At 53.7% G+C, this 26,059-nt stretch overlaps 2 protein-coding genes across 6 annotated transcripts in view; one reads left to right on the forward strand and one right to left on the reverse strand.

Moving 5' to 3' along the window:
• Positions 1–11,824, forward strand: part of SAE1 (SUMO1 activating enzyme subunit 1) — a 61,929-nt gene extending 50,105 nt beyond the window's left edge. Inside the window, exons 7-9 of one of the 3 annotated variants that reach the window (XM_025269387.2) lie at positions 1,874–2,018; positions 7,158–7,227; positions 10,847–11,824. In XM_025269387.2, the coding sequence (XP_025125172.1) occupies positions 1,874–2,018; positions 7,158–7,227; positions 10,847–10,939 (308 nt within the window). In that variant the 3' untranslated portion in view covers positions 10,940–11,824. The remainder of the gene's footprint in view (positions 1–1,873; positions 2,019–7,157; positions 7,228–10,846) is intronic. The other 2 variants (XM_044930784.1, XM_025269388.2) reach the window with 2 other exon arrangements.
• A 4,558-nt stretch (positions 11,825–16,382) lies between these two features.
• On the reverse strand, positions 16,383–25,551 carry BBC3 (BCL2 binding component 3). Of its 3 annotated transcripts, none has more exons than XM_025269391.2 (4): positions 25,334–25,551; positions 21,125–21,413; positions 19,499–19,689; positions 16,383–17,494 (listed from the first exon to the last, which is right to left on the reverse strand). In XM_025269391.2, exons 2-4 carry the CDS (start codon positions 21,396–21,398, stop codon positions 17,378–17,380), a joined length of 582 nt encoding a protein of 193 aa, XP_025125176.2. In that variant the 5' UTR covers positions 21,399–21,413; positions 25,334–25,551; the 3' UTR covers positions 16,383–17,377. The 3 variants fall into 3 exon arrangements, with proteins under 3 accessions (XP_025125176.2, XP_025125175.2, XP_044786720.1); XM_025269390.2 differs by lacking the exon at positions 25,334–25,551 and adding an exon at positions 24,125–24,263; XM_044930785.1 differs by lacking the exon at positions 25,334–25,551 and adding an exon at positions 23,482–23,687.
• Between the last annotated feature and the right edge of the window lie 508 nt (positions 25,552–26,059).

The raw sequence follows: 26,059 nt of genomic DNA on the forward strand, positions 1-26,059 counted from the left end.
AAACACTGATGAGACTTAGTGGAAGCACTTGGTGAACTGTGAGTGTGAAGGGCCCTCCCAGGGCCCCCAGGATCTTCTGTCTCTCCCTTTGCTCCAAAACAGCCTGTATGCTGTGGGAGGAGCACTGCCTGGAGAGGAGGCTCCGCCTGCCTTGGAGAGCACGGTGGGGACAAGAGTGCCCCCTAGCCCGCCTGCAGTGACGTCTGGACGAGGCAGTGGAAGGGGCTCGTGTTTTGATCGGTCTTCTGTTCAGGCCTGTGTCTTTTCATTTGGCTTACAAGTTCAAGTCTTGTTCAGGGCTCGTTCCACCGTAGCTCTGATTTGCTGCCATCATCTGAACCCTTCCTCTAGTTCACATCCAAAATGAAACATCCCTTTCTGGAGGTTGACGTAGCAGTTGTATTAAGTACGGGAGGGTTTGTTTGTAACGATCCGCCTGTCTGATGTGTCCGAGCCCTTGGCTGGCCTCTCTGGCTGGAAGCAGTTCATCCTTTGAACTTGTGCCTAGCATGCATGCCTCCTCCACCTGACGTCTCTCCTGGGTCAGAACAGGGCCTTTTCCCTGCACTAAAAGCTTATTGGACCTTTCTTCCCAAACCCACACAGACTTCACTCATGGTGCTGATGCAGGGAAGCTTTGCTTAACAGACCCTATAGAGGATGTCAGACTCTGTTGTACTGTCATGGCTCTCGTCACAGGAATTTTAGTCATTTTTGTCATTTGATTACCTTTCTGACTATGTTTGTTGAATAAATGAAAAGTGTTAACCTTTCACTTGGCCCACATTTTAATTAATGTACTTCCTGTAGAATGAAAAAAATTTGTTTTATTATCAACATTTCTAAGTATTTATTATGAAAAAAATTATTGAAGTACTGTTGATTTAGTGTTGTGTTAATTTCTGCTCTACAGCAAAGTTGATTCACATATACAGACAGTCTTTTCCACTGTGCTTTATCACAGGTTATTGAATATAGTTCCCTGAGCTATACCTTAGGATCTTGTTGTTATTCCATTCTATATATAATAACTTACATCTGCTAATCCCAAACTCTCAGTCCGTCTTTCCCCTTTAGCAACCACAAGTCTGTTCTCTGGGTCTGTGAGTCTGCTACTATTTCATAGATAAGTTCATTTGTGTCGTATTTTAGACTCCACATATAAGTGATATGTGGTTTTTGTCTTTCTCTTTTTGACTTACTTTACTTGGTATGATAATCTCTGGGTCCATCCCTCTTGGTGCAAATGGCTTTATTTCATTCTGTTTTGTGGCTGAATCAATACTCCATTGTGTATACACACCACAGCTTCTTTATCCGTTCATCTTTCGATGGACATATAGGTTGTTTCCATGTCTTGGTTATTGTGAATAGTGCTGCTTTGACTATGGGGCTGCATGTGTCTTTCTGAATTGTAGTTTTGTCTAGATACATGCCCAGGAGTGGATTGCTGAATCATATGGCAACTCTTTTTTTTTGAGGAACCTCCGTACTGTTTGCAATAGTGGCTGCACCAATTTACACCCCACCAGCAATGCAGGAGGGTTCCCTTTTCTCTGTAGCCTCTCCAGCATTCATTATTTGCGGATTTTGTTTTTTAATTGAGGGCCATTCTGACCAGTGTGGGGTGGTACCTACCTCTTTGTAGTTTTGATTTGCATTTCTCTGTTGGTTAGTGATATTGAGCGTCTTTTCATGAGCCTGTCAGCCACATGTATGTCTTCTTTGGAGAGATGTTCATTCAGGTCTTCTGCCCATTTGAGTTCTATGAGCTGTTTGTATGTTTTGGAAATTAAGACCTTTTTTGATCACATCATTTTCTTTTCAGTTGTGAAAAGACTTGCTTTTTTAACCTGCCTTCTTCCTTTCCCAGTGCTCCTGAAGTTTCGCACAGATAAAGGAAGAGATCCTAGTTCTGATACCTTTGGGGAAGATTCTGAGTTGTTGCTCCAGATACGGAATGATGTGCTTGACGCCCTGGGTGTCAATCCTGAACTGCTTCCTGAAGACTTTGTCAGGTTGGTCTGACTGTTTATCACAATTGAGTTTAGATTGATAAATGTCTGTGTTTAGTATTTGCCTTAATTTGGAGAGATGCTTTATTAAGACTGAAAAGCCCTGAGGAGAGAGCCTCCTTTGCCACATTCTGCCACACACACACCCACACCCACCCCGCGGCCCTCCGCCCCTCTGTTGGTATAACAACAGTATATGAAAAATGGAGGTGACCTTGTATGTGTTCAGATATAACTGCAGGGTCAAGGGAGTGGTGCGTCAGAGGATGGGTTTATCATTTGGTAGATACTGCCCTTGCCCTCCGCTGATGACCCATCAGTTTATACCCTTGGCCGCAATGGCATCCTTGTTCCCAGCATCTTCACCCCTGGGCACTGCAATGCTTTCGGCCTCAGGGATCAGTCCTTTGTTCTTAAACACTGTCAGGTTTTGGGTTTGTTGGTAAAGTCCAAAGGGAGACTTAAGTCAGGAATCCCTCCCAGACAGTCTTGGGATCATCTGCTTACTCCACTCTCTCTCCGCGTCTTTGAGGGACCCTGGAAGCTGCCTTGCTGTGCCCCGCTTGTAGCAGCGGTAATGATGGCTAGAATCTACTGAGCAGCTATTACAGTACCAGGCGCTGTGCTAGCCGCTTTGTGTATGTGCCCTCTCTTGACAAGACCCCATTTTATAGGAGAGGGGAAGCTAAGTTAGAGCTCAGAGAAGTCCAGTCACTAGCCTGAGGTTACACAGCTAATAATGGAAGCACGGTGTAGTGAAGGCTTTCAGTGCTTTACCAGTGCAGTCATATGGTTGTTAAAGTCCTTGAAGGGTGTATTATTATTTCCCCGTGAGTTAACTGAGGCTCAGAAAGATACAGTCACGTGTCCAAGGTTTTAGTAAGTAGCTGACCAAGATTTCCCCACACCACTGATCCCTGGGGACAGCCTAGTACCTTGGTTCCTATTCAGCAAGAAAGTGAATGGTGGTCCCATCCTTCCCTAGTCTTTTCCTTGTGCACTCATGTCTGGGGACCTCACTTAGACACTGACAAGCCTCAGCCAATTTAAGACCAGCAATGGGGCTTTGAATCGCCTGCTGAGCCCTCAGCCAGAAAGAGGCACCTGGATACCAGGCACTCTTGTAAGTTGGCACCGGGAGGGAGTTCTGGGGCTAATGACACCAGCGCCTGGGATGGGGTCCCTGTCCCGGGGGACGGCCCACGGAGAACAGGTTCCCACAGGTGTCCGGCTTTAGTAGTCCCATCCGGGCCAGTGAGCACCCCTAGTGCCAGTGCCAGGCCATGAGTGTGCAGCCGAGTGACCGATTTGGGCATTGAGAGTGATGAATGGCCTGCCTGGGCATCACCAGCCAGTGGCAGAGCCCCCACTTCCCAGAAGGAGAGAGCCACAGCCTCACTGCTAACAGCCTGTCTCGCTGCTGGCTGGTTTCCTCTCCACAGAGTGTTGTATTCCCCCCACCCTCCCAGTCCTCTTTGCAGAAACAGCTCTCCCGTGTCTGTGCCCTCATATCTATGCCCTCCCATGCTCAGGCACTCCCTCTCTATTGCCCTTTAAGTGAGAGGTGTTTGATGGCCTCCTAACAGCCGGCCATGGCTGGTGCAGATAAGGCTGGGGGAGATGCTCTGGGGATGTGGCGGGGAATCGAGCTGCCGTCTGGCAGCTGAGCTGCCTGCACAAATTGCCCACCGCCAGCTCCGAGCAGGGTGCGCTCACTTGAGGAGGGAAAGCTGTGCCCACATCTCCGTTTCCCTCATCTGTCTGTGATCTGCTTGTCCCGTCCTTCATGCTATTTATTCTCTTCAGAGAGCTCGGTTGCTTTTCTGATTATGAAGGTAACAGATGCCCATTGCCAGAAAATAGAAAAGGGAAGAAAAGGATCTCCCATAGCTCCTCGCAGTGAGAAGTCACCAGTGCTGGCTTGGGGTTTAATTTGGGGGTTTAGCCTCTCAGACATCTGTATCTGTATTTACTCATGTGTCTTCTCTTTTTAAATACCAAAATGATCACACTTTTCATACCACAGCCTTCCTTTTCCAGCATCTCATGGATCTGTTTGTGTCACAAGTAAAGATCCGTAACCTCGCTTGTACTGCCTCATGTGTCATTGTCTACTGTACGGTTTTCATTTAACCGTTACCTGCTTGGTGGGTACTTAAGTTCTTTGTAGTCTTTCACTGTTATAAACGTCTATGACAGACATTCATAATGTATATATGTAATATAACTTGTGCTGTTAAATTTTTGCATTATGGTAAAATGCACACATCATAAATTGTAGCATTTTAGCCATCCTTAAATGGACAGATCAGTGGCGTTAAGTCCATTCGCACTGTTGTCGCCTGTCACTGATACCCGTCTCCAGAACTTTGTCCTCATCCCAAAGTGAACCTCTGTCCCCACTGAACACTGACTTCCCATTGTGTGTCCCCAGCCCCTTGCAGCGTCTTTCTTTCTTGATGAATTTGACCGTTGTGGGCATCTTGTTTAAGTGGAATTGGAATGTAGTATATGTCCTTTGGTGAACTTACTGGTCCTTAAGTTTCAGAGATAATAGACATATTATGGAAAAAAACAGATAGTATGGAATGAATCCAAAGATGGAGATGAGGGGAGGTGGGAGGCACAGAGGGTGGGATATAACATAGGCTCGAGGATGCACTGTGTAACACGCGGAATATAGCCAATATTTTTAATAACTGTAAATGGAAAATGACCTTTAAAACTGTATAAAAATTTTTTTAAAATAGGGACTTCCCTGGTGGTTCAGTGATTAAGATTCTGCACTTCACCACTTCTGGGGGTGCAGGATCAATGCCTGGTCAGGAAACACAGGATCCCACATGCTGCGTGGTGTGGTCAAAATTTTTTTGTTTTTAAAATAATTTTAAAAGAAAATTACTCATTCCATGAACCAGAGTGGGGAAAAAAATCACTGAATTTGTCCTGTGCCATACTACACTGTCTTGATTACTGGAGCTTTGTAGTAGGAAGTTTGAAATTGGGACATGTGGGTTCTCCAACATTAGCTCTTCTTTTCCAGGATTATTTTGACTATTCTGGGTCTCATGCAGAATTTTAGGGTGGATTTTCCCATTTCTACAAAAAAGGTTAGCTGGAATTTTGAGAGGAATTATGTCAAATATATAGAATAATTTGGAGAGTATTGCTGTCTTAACAAAGTTAAGTTTTCTGATCCATGAACATGGGAATATCTTTCCATTTATTTAAGTCTTTTATTTCTTTCAACAGTAGTCTTCAGAGAGTAAGTCTTACACATCTGTTGTTAAATTTATTCCGAAATATTTTATTCTTTTGGATGCTGTTGTAAATGGAATTCTTCATTTCATCTTGAGGGTGTTCATTGCTGATGTATAGAAATAGATTGGTTTTTTTTTTTTTTGTATGTTAATCTTGTATTCTGCAGCCTTGATTCAAATCATTCAGTAGTTCAGATAATTTCTCTGTGGTTTCCTTAGTACTGTCTGTATACCAGATCATGTCATCTGTGAAGACATATCACTTCTTTCTTTCCGGTCTGGATGCCCCTTGTGCCTCTTTCCTGCCTTCCTTAAATGCCCTGGCTGGAACCTCCAGGACAGTGTTGAATAGAAGTGGTGATAGCAGACATCCTTGTTTTGTTCCTGATATTTCAGTGTTTTGCCGTTAAGTGTGATATTAGCTGTGGATTTTTGTAGATGTCCTTTATCAGTTTGAAGAAATTTCCTTCTGTTCCCAGTTGTTGAGTGTGTTTATCACGAAAGGGTGCTGCGTTTTGTCCCGTGCCTTTTCTGTGTCAGTTGAAGTGATCATGTGTATGTTGCTGTTTTGATTTACTGGCATTTTGTTGAGATGATACTTTTTTTTTTTTTTTAAGATTATATGCTTTTAAGAGAAAAAAAGTAGAACATTAAATTTTTATAGTAGGATCACATAGAATAAAAGAGAATTTTTTTAAAGGAAAAAATTGACTATCTTTGAGGAGTAGAATTATGGCGACTAGTTTCTCCTGGCTGTAGTTTTCTCTGTTAGGTTTTATAGTTCCTCAGAGGACCTTGGTATGCAAGAGGAAAAGTTGCCTCCATAGATTAACAGATGGGGGTGCTGGTCCCAGCCAGGGGGTAAGGAGATGGTCACCCCCGAGCCTAGTTAGTGGGAGTTGAATGGATCAAGCCTTTCTGGAGAGCATCAGGACTCAGCAATTCTATATTTAGGAATTTGCCATAAGGAACTGTTTGGACAGCTCTACCAAAGTGTATGATCACAGAGTCCACCAGCTTAAATATCCCTCCATAGGTCATGGGGCACAGTGAATAGTAGTTGCTGTGACCTGGGTTTTCAATTATATATATTTAGATATGTGCCCTTTTAAAAATGTCTGGAAGGGTGTGTACCAAAGCAAGAAGACTGGAAGTGTTCTCGCAGTAGGGCTCCAGAGAGAAGTTTTCCGTTTAACTTGCCTGCACCTCAATCTGCTCATTTCAGAAACCCCTTTGTGTTCAGGGGTGGGAGCTGGCAAGGCAGGCTTCCTTGGAGGGAGGTGGTGGGAGACAGCGTTTGACTGTCTGGGATGGATGATTGGGAGGGGCAGGTGACAGTATTAGCTAAAATTTGTCCTCTGGGTTCCCCTTCCTGGCCCAGAAGGGTTGGTATCTATGTGGGTAGTGAAGACTTTTCTTTCCTCCCGTGCTTTAATTTCAGACCCCGACTTTCCCAAGCTGTCTGCATGTTAACACAGGCCTGCTCCTGACATTTGTCTGGGACTAGCATATCGAACCCACTGCCCATTGTGGGACAAAAGAGAATTGCGAGAATGTGACCGGGGCACCGAAACATCTGGTATTTGTAGGGCTTTATTTTTAGGATGCACAGATATAGTCTTATCCTTTAACTTCAAAAAAAAAAAGAAGAAGTTGTGAAACAGTTCTTGCCTGCCAAGGTTCAGATGTCTTTCTCGCCACCTACTAACCTGGATCAGATTTACTTTTCACACCTAGATACCAGTATTAGCATTGCTGTCTGAATTGACTCCTCCTGGTGGGAGATGTTTTCATTCAGGCAAACCCACCACTGACTTCTCCCAGATGTCCACACCAGCCTTCCTCTTGCTCAGAGCTCCGTTTCACATGTCTTCTCTTTTAGGTACTGCTTCTCTGAGATGGCCCCAGTGTGTGCAGTGGTTGGAGGGATCCTGGCCCAGGAAATTGTGAAGGTAAAAAGTCCCGTGGCGTGGAAGATCATTGGCCCTCCACACTAGGACCTTGGATGTGCCGACAGAGAACCCAGAGCTGTCTTAGAGAGCTGCCTGGTTTCTCAGACCCCAGTCATCCTTGTCTCCTGACCTCCTTGTTCCCTTTCTCCCTCCCTTTTTCCACTTCATCCCCTTCTCTCCAGCCCATTCATGTGGGCCTTCAGCAAATGGCCTTGGGAGTGCCTACTTCGTGCTGATAAGCCCAGAACTGGACACAGAGCCCACGGGGCTGTCTGCCGTCCCCTAACTATACCACCCAGCTGTCTGGTGTTGTGACATTTGCCACAGATTCTGCTTCTCACAGCTCTGTGAAGTGGGCACTGTCCTGATTCACACTTAAGGGGTGGACACCGAGGCCCAAAGAAGGGCCTCCACAGCCTGTACTGCTCCCGTCTGCTCCACAGTTTCCCTCCGCTCATGCCATGGCGTCAGAGTTCCCTCTCGTTACTTCGCACCCCGTGGGCGAGTGTAGAGCAGGGGAGTCAGCACCAGAGGAGCTCAAGCCTGTGCCCAGAGCCCACAAGGCTCTGCCCAGCGTGCCCTGTGCCCACGTTAGGCAGGTGTCCTTCTCCCTCTTGAAAGGGGAGCTTTCACACAGGGTCATGTGTTTAGTACCTGGCATGGCACTTTGAAGTCTCTTCTGGAGCATTTGGGTTATCAGAACTGTAGCATACCCCCCAGTATGTGTTCCTTTCTTGGGGGACTTTGATATTTTCCTAAAGTGATGAATTTGCCTTGCGCACATCTTGACCACTGAAGTGGACTTGCAACAGTGGACCAACTTCCCCTGCTTTGTCTTGGTTTGCACACTTGCTTCAGAAACAGTTGACGCAATCTGATGGTCCCACCATCTTCTTAAGGCTTTTTCCCTCTCTTTTCTTCCGTGATCATTCTCTGGATCAGATTCTTTCTGAGTCTCACTCTGTGGCGTAGGCAGTGGGAGGCACAGTGGGAGGAGAGGAGAGGCACGCGCTGCTGTGTGCGGCCTCACCCTGCTTCTGCCTGCCCAGGCTGCTGGCAGGGTTCGGCTCGGGCCCCCCGGCCTGGGGAGTCGGTGGTGGCTGCGGGCGGACTGTGTTGAGAAGGACTCTGAGACTGCCTGTGGAGAGACTTGGCAGGAAAGAGTACAGTGATGGAACAGCAAGGGGAGAGTGGGAACCTAGTATGTTTTGTATCCTACGATGATGAGAGCATAGATGACGCTTATTTATTTTAAACATAGTTTTCTCTAGGACTTTCTTTTTTTGACTCTGCTGGGTCCTTGTTGCTGCCAGAGGGCTTTCTCTGGTTGCAGAGAGTCAGGACTGCTCTCCAGTTGTGGGGCATGGACTGCTCATTGTGGTGGCTTCTCGAGGACATGAGGGTTCCGTAGTTGTGGTGCACGGGCTTAATTGTGCCTCGGTGCATGGAATCTTCCCAGACCTGGGATCGAACGCGTGTTCCGTGCGTTGGCAGGTCGACTCCCCACCACTAGACCATCAGGGAAGTCGCTAGATAGCATTTGTTGAAAGCCCATTCTGCACCCACTGCTTGGAGACCTTGTTCTCGACTTGATAGACTCGTTTGATCCTCACAACAGCGCATGAGGTAGGAGCCGCTGCGATCCCTGCACTGAGATGCAGAGCAGCGGTGAGGCCGGGATTCAAGCTCGTGCCGTCTGGCTCCTGGGTCCATGCTCTTCAGCCCTTGGCCAGCAGGTCTCGGGTGCCCTCAGCCTCGCCTCCACACATCCCGCTGAGACGCTGCTTCCTGACGTTCTTGCGTGGGATGGAGGTGGTGGGCTGGGCAGGCAGTCTTGCCCCGCTGTGTGCAGGGGCACGCGGCACCTGCGCCCCAGTCCCGCCTCCGGGCGCCCCTCCTCCTGCCACCGGGCACAGCTGTGGCCCGCATCTTGTTCCTGTCTGTCCCATGGCCAGAGCACTCTGCGTTCCTGGCTGCAGGCGTGTTTGGAATCTCCCCTCCCCCTTCGGAAGCACGTTCCCCCTGGCCCCGCGTTCACCCCGTGCCCTGCTGTCTTGTCCCTGCCACTCCCCCTCACTTAACACCGGTCCAGCTTCAGCCAGCTGGCGGTAAAGGCTTGCCATCTGAGGGCGGCAGACCTCCGCCCTCTCCCTGGTGGGGCCCTCTGACCACGGTAAAATGTAAACATCAGGAGGTGGGGGTAGACGTACAAGTCTGTTCCCTGGGAATCGTCTCTTCCCTCCTTCCTCGTATCTTTCCAGACACCACACATTCTAGTCCCGTCCTGTGTCTCATCCTCCTTCCTTGGGTTCTTTACCTCTCACTGTTGGTGGGCAGTCTCCCCTCCTACAGCTCTAGAGGTGAGAGTTGACAGCAGCAGCCTTACCAGGCTCCGTGTGAAAATGCGTTGTGCCATCTCCTGGAACATGGGTTCTTACGTCTGGGATCCACCTGTGTGCCCTTCCACCTGGCCGAGTGCCTGGGGGCCTCAGATATTGGGAAAGGACCTCCTGTTCAAGCAGTAGCAGCTCCCATTTATTGAGAATCTACTCTGCGGCCGGCATGTTACAAGCTGGATCGCGTTTCATACTCACCAGGAACCCTAATAGGCTGAGGCCGTTTGTTTGGGTTTTCCTATGCAAGCTCAGAGAAGCCACCCTCTGACACCAGGTCAACACCTCCTTTCCAGAACAGTTTGTTCCAGATTAAGCACTTGGAATAGGTATAATCATCTCCATTTTACAGACGAGGACTGGGATTGGCGCTCAGTTCAAGGAGGAGAGGTTCAGGGCCCAGCTTTGTAAAGGCAGGCCTGCCTGAGGAGTGACTGACTGCATGGAGCTCCCGGGCACCTTGGCAGGTTGCAGTTTGCATGGGTGATGTCCTCCTCTTTAAACAGTAACCCTTCTTGGGTTGAGAATGTCTTAGAAAACTCACTGTCACTTCTGGACCTTTCCCCGGTCCACACAGGTCACTCGTGGTCCAGCATGTAATCCCAGGGACTGTCACTCCATCTCTTAAAAGTGCTCTGACCTGTTAGCCCCACGAAATGATGACCATTTCCATGGCCGACTAGAATCTCCCAGGCCCTCTGGATGCCCAGCCTGGTGTGTCCCGTGGAGGGCCAGCAGCACTGCCTTCCCCGGGAGTGTCGGTGTGCGTCCCCCCAGGTGACAGAGGCTGTGCTCTCAGATGGGTCAGAATGATCATTCACTGCCTTTCTCAGCGGAATGTTCATAAGTAATTATTACGGCCATTTGCCATTGGTGCTTCTCTGAATTAAGCATTGTTTTAGATATTGGAGGTAAAGCATCTCTCTTAATCCCCAGGATAAAACAGTTGTTGTTTTCATTTTACGCAGGGAACGTAAAGGTCTGAGGGGCTAAATGGTCTGCTCAAGGGCACACAGCTGGTAGGGGACAGAGTGCAGGGACAGGAGAGCCACAGTCAGAACTGTTTCCTGACCTGGCCACATAGCCCCTGGGGAGCAAAGTCAGCCTCTTTCGAGAACCACTCTCCATGTTGCTTTGGAAAGGTCTCGGTTCAGGGGTCTATTCTCTTTTCTCCCTCGAATCCCCTTTTAAGCGCTTGAGCTGAACCTTCTTATTTCCCTCCGCAGGCCCTGTCTCAGAGGGACCCCCCTCACAACAACTTCTTCTTCTTCGATGGCATGAAGGGGAACGGGATTGTGGAGTGCCTGGGCCCCAACTGAACCCGAGACTCTGCGGCCCCAGAGATGCTGACCGCACGGCGCCCTTGTGCGATCGATCCCCTCCTCTCCCCCATGAAGGCCTCTCCAGGCGAGGGAAAAACCAAGTTACTGAACCAGTACCAACCATTTCCTGCGAGGCGCGAGGCTGCGCAGCACCAGCGGCTGCACAGGGGCCTGGGTCCTGACGGTCTCCTGCCCGCCCCAGGCCTCCCAGCTCGCCTGCGCGGCCAGTTCCTGGAAGTCCCCAGCCAGGAACCAGCACACTTGGTTGCCTAGGAGCCTCTCGCCACTTTCTTGTCCTCAGTCCCCACCTGATGTCACCCGGTGAGGAGCATGACTTCAGGTGGGGAATAATGCCCTGGGCCGTGAAACCACACGGCAGAACCACAGTTCCAAGTGTAGACAGGTGCCCTTAAGAGAGCCAAAAACATGGCGGGTGGAGTGTATCTCCACCAAAGGTTGAAGCTCTGAGAAACAACAGGTGCCATCTGGTGTGCTGTTCTTGAGTTTTAGTTTAGAATTAGTTGAGTTCCAGCCTGGATTTTGAAAGAGAGGAAGTATTACCAAATTCTCTTGGGTATTAGGGTGAGGCCTTGCCAGTGGAATATTAATGGGAAAGCTTGTTTAAAAAGGCAGATTCCTGGGTCCCACCCCTGGGAAGCCAGCCTGACTCTTTGGCTTTGAGGTGGGATGGGGGAGCCGGCCTGTCTCCCTGCAGAGCCCCTCACAGGTGAAGGCAGTTGCGCTGCAGGCTGTCGCGTTGAAGGGCTGTGTTGGTCCTTCTTGTTACCCCCCTGAATCGCAGCTATTCGTGTGTTTTTTATATTTTCTATATTTCTTTGGTTCTTCAAAAAGGAATGATAGAAATAAAGTTATTTGCTTTAAGATTTGTTTTTCTTCCATGTGAGAAACTTCTTCCTCTGACAGGGAGCAATGGCCTGTTTAAACCTGAAGATGTATCCCTGGATGCTTGAACACAACACCATGGCCCTCCCCTCCGTCACCATTCCTGCCACTGTTTTCCTGAGCAATGCAGCAAAAGTTAGCATGCTCATATTCTAAAACACACAGAAGCTTGAGTCTTGTTGTCAAATAATTCCGTTAAGTAGTGGCTGTTCGCAGTGACAGCAATTGTAATGTAATAATAGTGGGAAAGGAGTAAAAGTGAGCAGTGATCTCATAGCAGTTAAGTGAGACCGAAGTAAAATGCCCCAAGTCCCACAGCTGGACGGGTCAGAGCGGTCGCTGGAGTGCCAAATGTATCTTGACTCAGCGACCCGAGCGTGCGTCCACCTGGAATGCGTTCCTCACCCACACTTGGCTTTCTCCCCATATGTAAATTGGCTGGTTAGAATGAATAAATCAGCTTCTCTATTTCAGCCCTGTTGATGTCAGTGAGAAAAGAAAAGCACGGGTCTCCTCTGGGAGGAGGGACTCAATTCTCCCCCCTCCTGGTCCTCTCTGCCCCCTCCTGAGGTGAGGCTAGGCTCTATTTCTGGAGCAGCCCTTTTCTGGGCCCTAGAGTGTTGAATCAGGGGTTCCTTGCAAAAATTTCACAGGGTCTTGGAAAATCTGAGCTAATTACACCCTTTATTTTGCAATGTGGGGCGTCGGTCACAAGGGGGAGCGACGGGTCTGGATGGATTAAAAACAAAACTGTCTTAGAATCTTCTCTGCAACTTTTCAAACTTTTCCACCCCTGTGTACCTGTAATGGCAGAGACTTGAGTGACCCCAAAATGACCCCTTGGGAATCTGGAGGGTGGTGCTGGAAACCTCCAGCCCTGAACAAGAAAAAGGCTTAATTCCCCTTGCTCTCAAATTTCATATTTTTCCATATTACAAGTTTGTGTTACCTTAAGAAGAGATTTCCCGGTCTCCAGGAAGTCCATGGTGATTATCCTGTGGGTTCAAACACCTCGGGACATGCAGCCCACTTGGGAAGAAGGATCCTGTCTGAAGGTAGCGTATGTTTGGTGGGGGAAGTGCTGAAGTTAGCAAATGAAATGGTTCTGCCAGGCCTCTTCCCTCCATACCCCACTTCTCTTGTCTCTGGTGTGCGTAATAACCAAACTTAGGTTCTCAGTGGTTGAACATTCTAGTGAACGGGTGGCTACTCAGAAAAGCCTCCCTTGTCTTAGACGTTAAGAATCCACCTGCCAATGCAGGCGACCTGCATTCGATCCCTGGTCCAGGAAGACCCTACATGCCACGGAGCAGCTATGCTGGCGCGCCACAGCTGCTGAGCCCGAATTCTAGAGCCCCTGAGCTGCAGGGGGAGCTGGAGGAGGCTGGGTGCACAGCAACAAAGACCCAGTGCGGCCAAACATCTTAAACTTTTGGCCCCATCACAGCCTTACAGTCCATGATTTCCCTTTCCACTGCGGACCCTTTTTTTCAGTTTCTTGCATTTTATTGATAAGTATAAATGTCCCATCTATTGAGGTGTGCCCTACTTGTCCCTCTACAGGTAGGGAAATGTAAGTTTATGTATCAGTTGGCAAAGAGTGTAATAACAGCTGAAGTCCTCACACAACCCACTTGATACCTTTCAAAATAATGAGACTTCAGATAAATTGCTTGAATCCTCACAGCAACTATGGGGGTAGATAAAAAAGTTAATACTTGCGGGCATTTGTAAGGGGTGTTGATATGCTTCGTATGACTACAGCATGAGATGATGGGGAGAAGAGGGTTAGCGGGGCTGTGTGTTGGCAGAGCTTCTGCGCTGTAAGTGACGTGACACTCCATAGATAACGAATAGGTAAGGATATGTTTGTGATCCCGGGAGCAATACTAAAAGATGCTGATACACCTAAAGATAAGTTTGAAAGAAAGTATTCAAATAATCCAAGAGGAGGCAGGAGAAAGGAAACACAAAAACCTGATGAAGAGAAAACAAGAAAACGACCTAATCCAAACAGGTCAATAGTTCAACGAAGGGGACTTCCCTGGTTGTCCAGGGGTCAGGACTCCCAGCTCCCACTGGGCCTGGGTTCAATCCCTCCCTGGTCGGGGAACTAGGATCCCACAAGACTTGTGACAGAACCAACATGCTCCCCACCGCCCCCCAAAAAAAAACTTTGGGGCCTTGGGCCCTGTGTGTATGTAAGCATGAAGGAAATACAGAGAGGCACAAGATGAATACCCAGTACCCACCCACCATCATTTACCTATTTGCTGTTTCTGCTCACCATTATTTGCTGTGTATTCATCGTGATAAATTTCAAGGTCATTCCAGTTCACTGCTGTGTGTTCTATTGTGTGACAGCAGACTTGATTTACCCTTCAAACTGATGGCTCTTGCTACTTAGATGGTGGCTTTGTGTCTTGCCAACCCTTGGACACCTGTGCACGTCCACTTCTTTTTTTCTATTTCTGTCTGTGCTGGGTCTTCGTTGCTGCACAGGCTCTTTTCTATTTGCGGAGAGTGGGGGCTCCTTCCTAGTTGCGATGCTTGAGCTTCTCTTGTGGAGCACGGGCTCTAGGGTGTGCCGGCTTCCATTGCTGTGGCACATGGGCTCAGTTGCGGCTCCTGGGCTTCAGAGCACGGGCTTAGTTGCTCGGTGGCATGTGAGATCCTCCCAGATCAGGGCATCGAAGCCGCGTCTCCTGCACTGGCAGGTGGATTCCTTACTGACCCACCAAGAAAGCCCTGAACATCCACTTGTGAAGGAGACACCCAGGAAGGTGCTTATTGCCATAGGCAGGTACATCCTCAGCTTGACCAGCTTTTGCCAAATTCCTGTCCAAATGATGGCTCGCGTTTCCGTTTCCCTCAGCCTGCCCTTTGAGAAGAGCCACTTTCGGGGAATGCCCTGGTGGTCCAGTGGTTAGGACGCTGCTCTTCCACTACAGTGGGTGCACATTCGATCCCTGGTTGGGAAACAAAGGTCCACGTGCACCACACCCCCACCAAAAAAAAAAAAAATTTTCTCTGAACTGCCCCTTTACTGGGATACCCAGGGGAAGGGGCAAGGCTGGGGTCTAAGCCTGTCTGGGCCAGTCCTCTGTGGAAGATGCCACAGGAGAAACATTTGGCTCATTACCCTGTTTTCCGGAAGATAGCAGTAGAAGCGCCCCTTATATTTTCCTTTTTGTGGGGGGCAGCCATACCACTTTGCTCTTGGGATCTTAGTTCCCCTGACCAGAAATGGAACATGGGCCCCCTGCAGTGGAAGTGAGGCATCCTAACCGCTGGCCCACCGGGGAAGTCCCTCTCCTTCTTGTATTAATTCAACACAGGGTTTTTGTGTTTTTAATTTGGCTGCACCTAGTTGTGGCATGCAGGACTTTTGGCACGTGGGATCTAGTTCCCTGACCAGGGATTGAACCCAGGCCCCCTGCATTGGGAACGCGGAGTATTAACCACTGGATCGCCAGGGAAGTCCCTCCCCTTGTATTAATTCAACACAAGGCTTTAACACTAGGTTAGTGTCAGACTTTATTTTGGGGGGCTCCAAAATCACTGTAGATGGTGACTGCAGCCATGAAATTAAAAGACGCTTACTCCTCGGAAGGAAAGTTATGACCAACCTAGATAGCATATTCAAAAGCAGAGACATTACTTTGCCAGCAAAGGTCCGTCTAGTCAAGGCTATGGTTTTTCCAATAGTCATGTATGGATGTGAGTGTTGGACTGTGAAGAAAGCTGAGCGCCGAAGAATTGATGCTTTTGAACTGTGGTGTTGGGAGAAGACTCTCGAGAGTCCCTTGGACTGCAACCAGTCCATTCTGAAGGAGATCAGCCCTGGGATTTCTTTGGAAGGAATGATGCTAAAGCTGAAACTCCAGTACTTTGGCCACCTCATGCAAAGAGTTGACTCATTGGAAAAGACTCTGATGCTGGGAGGGATTGGGGGCAGGAGGAGAAGGGGACGACAGAGGATGAGATGGCTGGATGGCATCACTGACTCAATGGACGTGAGTCTGAGTGAACTCCGGGAGTTGGTGATGGACAGGGAGGCCTGGCATGCTGCGATTCATGGGGTCGCAAAGAGTCGGACATGACCGAGCGACTGAACTGAACTGAACTGGAGGGTGCTTGGGCTTCCCAAGTGTCACTAGCGGTGAAGAACCTGCCTGCCAGTGCCCACCAGGTCTATCTCAGGACTGACACATTCCCCGGGACTCCTCACGGTGGGACTTCTGAGTAAGTTAAAGGTCATTCACTCATTCTGTGAATCTTGAGCCCCCTGATGTTTTATCCAATAGGAATAAAGTGAGAAAGTCCCCCAAAAGCCCTGTCTTCCCAGGGCTCAGCTTTTAGTGGGAGCCCAGGAAGGGTGCATGAAGGCTGGGCTCCCACAATGGCTCAGGGCCATTTAACCAGAGCGACAGACACCCCAGGGTGCTCCAGGCACCGCCCACCCACCTCCTCCCAGACAAGGGTCACAGGCTGGGCCCAGGCCCCGCTGCGGGGAAGGACAGCTGACAAGAGTATCCACTGTTCCAATCTGATTTTATTGAAAAGGAAACATACAAAAATCATGTACAAAAAAAATTAACCAAACATGTACAGAAAATTCATTCCGGTATCTACAGCAGCGCATATACAGTATTTTACAGGCTGGGCCATCCCTCCCCACTCCCAGACTCCTCCCTCTTCTGAGATTTTCCCCCCCTCCCTGACTCCCCGTCTTCCCCCAGCGCTTCGCCCTGGGGACTAAGGCTGGGGTGGCTTCCGCCAAAATATCCCACCCCCCAAATGAATGCCAGTGGTCACGCGTGCTCTCTCTAAACCTATGCAATGGGATTGATGGGGGGGAGCGGGGGGTGGTCACGGGCAGAGCACAGGATTCACAGTCTGGGCCCCTCCTGGCCACCCCCAGATGAAGGTGAGGCAGGCATGCCCACCACCCGCCGGCTGGCTCAGGGAAGATGGCTGGGCGCTGGGCCGGGGCACCCGTCAGGACGCACCCCACTCTCTGGCTCCAGGAGGCTAGTGGTCACGTTTGGCTCATTTGCTCTTCATGGGCCCCCTCCCCGGGAGGAGGGGGGGAAGCACCAGGGGCCTGAGACCAGGCCCAAAGTGAAGGAGCGCCGGGGGGAGAGACCCCCGCCCCCCAGTGTCACCGCTGCAGCTGGAATGGGCAGCCAGCACCAGCAGCCTTTCCTGAGATGGTGGTGGGCAGCAGAGGGGGACAGCTCAGGCCCTGCCCCCTTGGTCCCCGCCGCCTTCAGACGCCAAGTCCGTCAGCCCTCTCTCCCCTGGCCCCTCAGCCAGGGGCCCAGGAGTCCACTTCTCCATCAGTGCTCCCCGGGGCTACGCCGGGGCTGGGTCGGGAGTGGCTGCCCTGGCCCGCCCCTGGGTCGGGCAGGGCTGTAGTCCTGTATGCTACATGGTGCAGAAAAAGTCCCCCGCGCTGGCCAGGGCGTCAGGAGTTGGGAGGGTCCTGCCCCCCTGGGTCCCCGACGTCCACCGGGCGGGTACAGGCACCTAATTGGGCTCCACCTCGGGGGCTCCGCGGCCCCCGGGGAAGGGCAGGAGTCCCATGATGAGATTGTACAGGACCCTCCAGGGCGAGGGGCGGTGTCGCTGCCGCTCCTCTTGTCTCTGGGGAAAGGGAGCAGACAGGAAGTTAGGCTAGAGACGGACGGGTGGGTGGGGCGCGCAAGGGGGTCAGGCTGAAGGGCAGCGAGGCTGGAGGCATAGACCCTCCACCAACCTGCTCAGGGCGGTACTGTTATTATCGTTCATTGGGTCATCTGGACTGGAAGAGACTAGGAGGGACAGGATGTGGACGAGGCCCTCAGCATAGGGCCCCTGCATATCAGCTCTGATCTCCTAGTCCCTGGTCTCCAGATGAAGACAGTCACCCGACCGAAGTCACCCAGGCTTGAGGGGTAGGCTGGACCGCAGCCCACCTGCCCTCCCATTGAAGCTGATGAGACACACGGAAGGGAGCATAGAGTCCCCCTGTCTCAGTGATTCTAGAACACTCTGTGTAAGAACTGGGAACTATTCAGTGCCGAAACTGTACAGAAATATGTTTGGGCCAAGCAAACCCCCAGTCCTTTCCCAAGTGGCAGGATAGAGGCTGGGGGCAGCCTCCGGGACTGTCGCAGCTCCACAATGCTAGAAAAGGGAGAACGAAGAAAGCTAGATACAAGAAAAGGTTGCCCTCCAATAAAAATCAACAATACTCAATATTTATGGAGAGCTACAGTTCTCTCCACTCTGTGCTGAGTGCAGGCCTAGGTCCTGTGCCAAGGAAGTAATCTCATCCCCACCAGATGGGAAGAAGAAACCCATTTTACAGATGCAAACAAGAAGGTCAGATCAACCATGCTAATGATCTTACTGGGTGCCTGGGGGTGGGCTGCCTGGTACCAATTTGTCTCTGCCTCAGTCCCCACCGAATTTTCCAGCCAGGAGAAGGTGACCAAGGGGTCACATGAGATTGGCAGAAATGCCACCGTCCCACTGTGGAGTGCCACTTGGCACAGTCACCTTGCTGAGCAAGCCAACTATTATTTACCAAGGCTAGGGGCCGGCAGACCACCCAGGTATCTACTGTGGAGACATGCGTGTGCCTGGAGATACGCATTTTTTGGAACAGCCAAAAGAAATAACAATAAAATTAAATTACGTTAAAAAATTTGAGACACTTCTGGAATATCCTAAATACCCACCAATGAGAAAATGAAGACGGATACTACATGGTGGTCCAACAGAATGCTACGCTATGTGGCAGTGAAAATGAATGAACCGAAGCTCCCTTGCCCGTGAATGTATCTCAAGCGTAACACTGAGGGGGTGGGAGCAGCTTTGAGAACACACCAGATCACGTTTATTAAGTCTGAAACGCCTCGCAATCCTAAATATTGTTTGTGGCCTGGTGAATGTGTTGTAAAAGAATCAACACCTACAGACCAATGGGACAAGCCAATCTGTGAGGTTTCCTTTGAAAGTGGGGAGGGGAAGAGGGTCAAGGGGCTTCGCAACATCCGGTTTTTGTTTTTTGCCTCGAATAAGCAAGCAGTGTGGCTGTAATGTTCAGGTTGGACAGAGCTGGGTGGTGGGCGCCCCGGTGTCTGTTATTCTCCGTTCCACCGCCTTAGGCTTCAAGTATCTGGTAGTAATGAGAGGCCTGGCTGCGGGCCCCGGGGGCGGGGCCTCCGGTGGGGCGGAGCCCCAGGCCCCGCCCCCAGCCCCCCGGGAAGCTGGGTGGCGCGCCGCCGCCGCCGCCGCCGCCGCCGCGCGGGCGGGTAGGAGGGGCGGGCGCGGCCGCGCCGCCGCTGCTGACTCATCGGCTATAAATAGCCCGGGATATATGAGCCGCTCCACCTAGCGCCGCCCTCAGTCCCCACGGCCGCTGGCCCCGGGCGTGCAGCGGCGCTCGCGGACGCTCCGGCCCCGGCCCTGAAGCCGGGCCGTGCCGGCCGCGGCGCGGGCCCTACGGCGGCGGCTCGGCGACCACGCCGCCCCTCCCAGCTGCCTGTCCCCGGCGCGACCCCGCCGCGCAGGGCAGCAGCTGCCGCACATCTGGCTGGGCCGCCGCAGCCCCCTCCCCAGCGGGAAGTCCCACCTGCCGTCTACCCCTCCCCCAGCACTCACCCGCCGCTCGTATAGCGCGTTGAGGTCGTCCGCCATCCGCCGCAGCTGGGCCCCGATCTCTCGGGCCCACTGCTCCTCCTCCCCCCGGACTCCCGGGGCCGCTTGGGTGGGGCCGCCCGCCAGGGCCCCCGGGACGCTGGGCACTGGTGATTCCAGGTGCTGCTCCGCGGGCGAGAGTGAAGGCTGAGGACCTGGGAAAAGCCGGGGCTGGGGTCACACCCACCACCCCTCTAAGGTCCTGCAGTGGCCCGGAGGAGGGCCGGCTGGCTAGGACTTGCTTCTCCCTTTTCCCGTCGCCTGACTTCTCTTCGGCTCCCCACCTCATCTCGAGCGATGCCACTTTGCCCTCATAAGAGCTCGATTTTTTTAGCTCCTACTTCCCGGGGGAGAAAAAAAGTGCTGGGGAGGCCTTCCTGGGCTCACCTGTCTAGCCAGCTACCACCCCACTCCCCGTGTTATTCTGGAAGTGCTTCCTCTTATCCTACCGAAATTGTTTGTTGATGTTTAAGTCGCTCAGTCGTATCCGACTCTTTTTGCGACCCCATGGACCATGGCCGGCCAAGCTCCTTCCAAAACGATTGCCAAATTTTGACTGCTCTACTCAACCGACAGGGAAACTGAGGCTCCCCCTAGGAAGTGGCCCAAGGTCACACTGGGATACGGTGACTGACTACACCCCGAGTCACAAGCCTCAGGTCTCCTGCCCTCTAGTGTCCAACCACAGTGAGGCCACACCCCCGGATGTGGCAGAGGCCTGGAAACCCAGAAGGCCGGCCTGTGGCCCCCTGTGAGCCTGGAGGCTAGGATGCGGGACGTCCCCACGCATTTTCTGAGTTCCTCTGACGACTCTTCCTCCCTCTGTCACGCCGGGTCCTGGCTTGAGGGATCCCTGAGAACTAACCTCAGGGCCTCAGTTTCCATGCCTGCCACTCTGGTCTAGGAACCGGGTCTCCTCCAGCCTCCGCTGGCCAGGGAAGTCTGCCCTCTCCTGACCTCTCCGGGCTCCGGGGACAGGTGGGGAGGGGAGTGGAGGCAACCTCTCCCTTGCCACTGAGCGGGCCGGCCGGGCACCACGGAGTTAACAGCCCAGCAGGCAGGGGACCTTTAACCCTTCCCTCCCCAAGACCCGCCCCCCATACCCTTTCCCCCAGACAATGGCCCCTCCCCCTCCTTCCTCCTCTCTGACTGCAAAGAGGGCGGGCCCTGGTCAAAGAGATGTAGATAAAGGCACCAGGCCACCGTCGACCCCTCCCCGAAGTCCTGAGAGTGACAGTCCCCTCTGCCCACACTCTTTCCAGCTGCAGTCCTCAAGAGGCTCCCGGGGACCCAGAACTGGAGAGGGTGGGGGGCTGGAAAACAGCTGTTGCCCCGGGCCCGGAAAAGGCAGTGGGCTGCAGCTCGCGGACTGCAGTCCGATTCCAGGAGGGACTTCCCAGTCGGCCTCCCCCCACCCCCCAGCCTCCCACTCCGTCTTCCTGCTTCTTGCAACACAAAGACCACACTGGCCACACCCTCCCGGTGGCCCGGCCGGCTCACCACCTCCCCCGACTCGCTCCCCTTTCCCGGGTTCCTCGGGGTCTCTCTTTCCCCAGCTCCCGGCATCTCGGGTTGGGGGCAGGCACTCACCGTCGGGTCGCGGGCCTCGGGGCCGGCTGCGGGGACCCCCAGGCCAGCGGGGGGCCCCCAGGGCGGCGGTGACGGCGGGCGGGGCGGTGGGGGCGCAGAGGTAGGCGGCGGGCAGCAGGGCGGGGGCGGCGGGGGCAGCAGGCAGGCCGGGTTCGCAGAGGCCGCAGGACACCGCCGAGGGCACCAGGCGGCTGAGCGGGAAGGGGCGCGGGCCGTCGCGGGCCAGGCCCTCTACGGGCTCCGGGGAGCTGCCCTCCTGGCGTGCTCGGGCCATGGCGCTCCCTGGGGCCTGCGGGACAGGGCAGACGGGCGCGGTCAGCAGCGGGGCAGTGCAGGGGGAGCCCCACGAGGTACACAGGGTACCCCACTTCTGCCCGCACGGCGGGCTGGGGCAGCCCACGAGGGTCCACGACACACAGAGCTGTGATGGAGGGAGCTGTAGGTGTGTGTGATGGCCCCTCAGACAGCCCCCTCCCCAGGCTGACCCCAGGCCCAGCCAACCCAGACAGCCTCTCCCAAACGTGGTGACCGGCACACAGGAGGGACCAGGGACAACATGGTGACCGGCATACAGAAGGGACCAGGGATGAGGAGGCACAGGATGGTTCTCATAGCGAGGACAGGGGCTCACGCAGGTCCCAGACTCGTGGGCCTGTCAGCAGTGTGTGTATAAGGGCTGACAGCCCCCCAACACAAACTCACCCAACCTGGGACTCACAAAGGGCCTGGGCTGGCAGGGTTAACTTTTGGAACACAGCGATGGGCGCGCTCACACACACACACACACACACACACACACACACACGGAGGGCAGCCAGGCACTGCGATTGCTCCCACAACAAACACCAGGACTCACACAGGACCAAGAGGAGGTGTATGTGGAGGGTACACAACGCACACACAGGACTCATGCAGGACTGGCCAGCCCGACCTCCCACCAGGCCTCCTATTTGCACCCCAAGACACTGAAAGGTCCCAGGACACACACATACACAGACCACGGAACAGCTATCCACACACTGCATGCTGACTGGTACACCCCAGCCCCTCCATCTCAAAAACACAGATACGCAAACTGTCAGGATGTCACCCACTGACCCGCTGTTAATATGCCCACAGAGCCACAGAGACTCACAATGCGGCCGTCACAAGCACAGACAGAAACACACACCAGCTAGGGCACTGTCCCTTCTCAGGCACACGTGCCCCTCCCTGTAACACACCCGCAATAGATAAGACCTACACCCCTCAGGACTCACACACATATCAACACAAAACAGACCTCCGTGGACACACAGGGAGCCGTACAACCGCAACATACCCACTTGTCACCAACTCTTAGGTCCCGGGACACATGTAAAGCAGGCACACATGTCATGAGATCTGGATGAACCGCCACATGCCAGCAGCAACATGGAAACGCAACAGCAGACATCAGCCCACCCTCCTCCCTGAACCTCCAAACACTATTACCAACTGTCAGCCCTGGACACACACGCACACACACACACTACAGCTAATCCCACACTGGCCTGGCAGGGCGCACACCTGAAGCACCCTCAGAAAACACTGGTCTCACGTGACTGACATAAACACTACACACACATACAGCCCACATGACACACACGAGCCAGCCGATCACAGAGACAAGCCCCTCAGACTCAACACACACACTCTCTCTCTCACAACACACACACACACACACACACGCACACACATGGGCTCAGACACATCCCTGTACAAGAGGCTGCCAGCAGCATCTACTGACTTTCTACTCAGACCCCACAGAGCCTAGCTCCTCAATTCCCAGACGCAGATGCCAGACACACAAGCCAAACACAGACTGAGACAACCCCCCACCACACACATACACACACACACACACACACACACACGATGCAGAACTCATACAGACACCTGGACAGAAAATAGACATCCGCAAACGCTGAACTGAGCCAGATGCCCTGGAGATAGACACAGATACAGTCCACACAGACAAGACACACAAGCACTCACAAACACAGCCCGTCGGGCAAGACGCACACGTAAACACATAAACAGCTCACTCAGGCAACGCACACACACACTATAGCGCAAGCAGGCAACCAGGAGCCACAGACTCACCCCCAAACAGCACACACAGACAACTCTCAGAGAGAACACACACAAGTACACCACACATCAACAGAGCGCCCACCCCTCAGGCGCGGCAGCACACACGGAGAGAACCCCCTCACACACACAGGGGGACGGCGCCGCACACCCCGACAGGGCCACAGTCCCAACACCCCCCGGGACTGGCACAACCACTCCCTGCAGACCCCAGCACAAACTCGGAGCCAGACACGCGCACACACCCAGGCGAGACACCTGCAGATCCACCACCCCGCACACGCGCGCTCCCACGGCGGGCCCAGACGCCCCCCTGCGCTGTCACAGTCCCCCCACCCCCCACGCCGCCGCCGCCACGTGCGCCCGCCCCGCCCGCCAGGCGAGCGCGGGGCCAATAACCGGCTGTTGCTGGGGCGCAGCCCCCGCCCGCAGGAGCCGCAGACTCCACGGCCCGCGAGCCGCCCCCTGTCGCCGCCCCCAGCGGGCGCGCGCCCGGGGTGTGGCTGCCCCTCCACGCCGTCCCCCCCCCCCCCCCCCCCCCCCCCCCGCCCCTCCGGGACTGCAGGGGCCGGGGCAGTCCGGGGCGACTTACTTCCCCGGGCCCGCACTGGCCACCAGGGGGCGCTGCCGAGCCCGCACCCCATTGTTTGTAAACAAACCCGCCGGACCGCGGAGGCACCTGCGCTCTTGGACCCTCAGTGCCTCTCGCCCAGGGACCCCAGCCTCGTGGAGGGTGGGGAGGGCAGGCAGAGAGGGGAGCCCGGTGTGGGGACGCAGCGCGCCCTGCCCCCGCACTGTCTATCCAAGTGCACTCCCGCCACCTCCTCCAGGGAGCCCACCCGGCCTGGCCAATCGCGGCTGGCGGGGACTCGGGGTGCGCACACTCACCCCGGGGGCATGAACACGCCGGAGGGGATGGTGATGGGGGGCGGGCGGCTTCCTTCAGGAGGGCGCGCCCGCCGAGCGCCGCTCGCTGCGGCTGCTGCCGCTCTAACTGCAGTGGCTGTTGCTGTTGCTGCCGCAGCTGCTCCTCGAACCGCAGGCGCGTTCGCGTCCTGGACGCTGCTGCTGCTGCTGCTACTGCTGCTGCTGCTACTGTCGCTGTTGCTGCCGCCGCCTCTAGGCGCCCGCTCGCATGTGGCTCGCGCCGCGTCTCAGGCCGCCCGGCGGATCCCGGGCCCGCTCGGCGGCCGCCCCGCCCCGCCCCGCCCCCGCCTGGCGGGTCCCACGCCCCGCCCCCGAGTGACGCCACGGCCGGGCCCGCCCGCCCGCCCGCCGCGGACAAGTCGGGACTTGCAGGCGCGCGCCGCGCCCCCTACCTCGGCGCGGGGGGTTTCCCTGCAGCCGGGGGCGGGGCAAGGCTTGGGCCTGGGGGCGGAGGCGCGCCGATCGGCCGTCCAGACGGGCGGGACAGCTGGACACACACACACTGACACACTGACACACTGACTGGGACCCACAGACACACACCCCGAGACGTGTATGCGGGCTGACCGCCTGGCGCTCAGGGTACATAAAGTCACGTGCTGTCAGGGCCACGGGGCCAAGCCCACTCGCAGACACGCCAGATACACTCCCTGGACAGGGGCGTGGACGCACAAACTCACGCACTGACGAGGCACTCTCCCGTTCAGGCACAAATACATACGTAACATGACTTCCTAACAGTCTCACTGGGACGCAGTGTCACAGACACAGAAGTTACACAAACACCCGCACCGCTGAGCACACCTAGGCTCACAAACCAATCCTGTTCACAAGCTCTGTTTAGGTACCCACAACACACACACACACAGTGGTGGACCCACACAGACACCCACTAAGAGCTTGTCTTGTCGGCACACAGAAACTTCCTGATAGGCAAGTAGGACACACACACACACACACACACCACCTGTCACTGGGACACCTGGACACATTGCTTGATCTATAGTGTGTAGAAACACCTACAGGGACACACCAGCAGCTCACACACAAACACACCCCCAGCAACTTATAGCTGACACATGAAAACTGTCAGAAATTGACCCTCCTGGACACAGATCAAGCCAGACATAAAAACAAGGACTCCCCCAACAGACAGTCACAAAGTCACACCTGTGACAGGTTCCTAAGTGGCCCACTGCTGGGACACGCTCCGGAAGCATGTGCACCTGTCCGCACTCACCACGAATCTGGTGGGGGACCCAGGGGGAGAAGAAAGCCCCAGGCAGCTGGCACGGGACATGCCCGGGCAGCCTCTGCAGTGGCTCTCACCCGGGGTTTTCTGCCTTTCAGTTCCCTTTCCTTTCTCAGTCTCCCTTCGTCACTCCTTCCCCCACTCTGATGTGGTGAGGTGATGCGAGGTGGTGTCTAAAGGCTCTGGGGCTCTGTCTCCCCTGCACCCCCCATTCCCTTTGCGTCACCCCCCAAACCCCACAGCGTCATCAGAGGGCAAGGGGCCTCTGAGTGCCCAGCAGAGGGGGGTTCTCAGGGAGTTGTCCAGGTTCTCAAGTTTGGCCAGATGCTTCGATTTCCCAAGAGCAGAGAAGGCAGGTCTCACGTGTGATCCCCCTCCTTCAAATACTGGGGACCAGTTCACCCTCCCTCTCTGCTTCCTTTCCTTCATTCATTCAATCATTCATTCATTGACCTTTCCTTCCTTTCTTTCTTCCAGTGTGTTTCATTTTTTTCTTTTTTTCAATTTATTTTTATTTATTTATTTTGGCTGTGCCACCCAGCTTGTGGGATCTTAGTTCCCTGACCAGGGATTGGACTCGGGTCCTTAGCAGTGAAAACAGTGTAGTCCTAACCACTGGACCAGATCATCAGGGAATTCCCCTT

The sequence above is a fragment of the Bubalus bubalis genome, chromosome 18 (genome assembly GCF_019923935.1).
Source record: "Bubalus bubalis isolate 160015118507 breed Murrah chromosome 18, NDDB_SH_1, whole genome shotgun sequence".
In the NCBI taxonomy this organism is placed as follows: domain Eukaryota; kingdom Metazoa; phylum Chordata; class Mammalia; order Artiodactyla; family Bovidae; genus Bubalus; species Bubalus bubalis.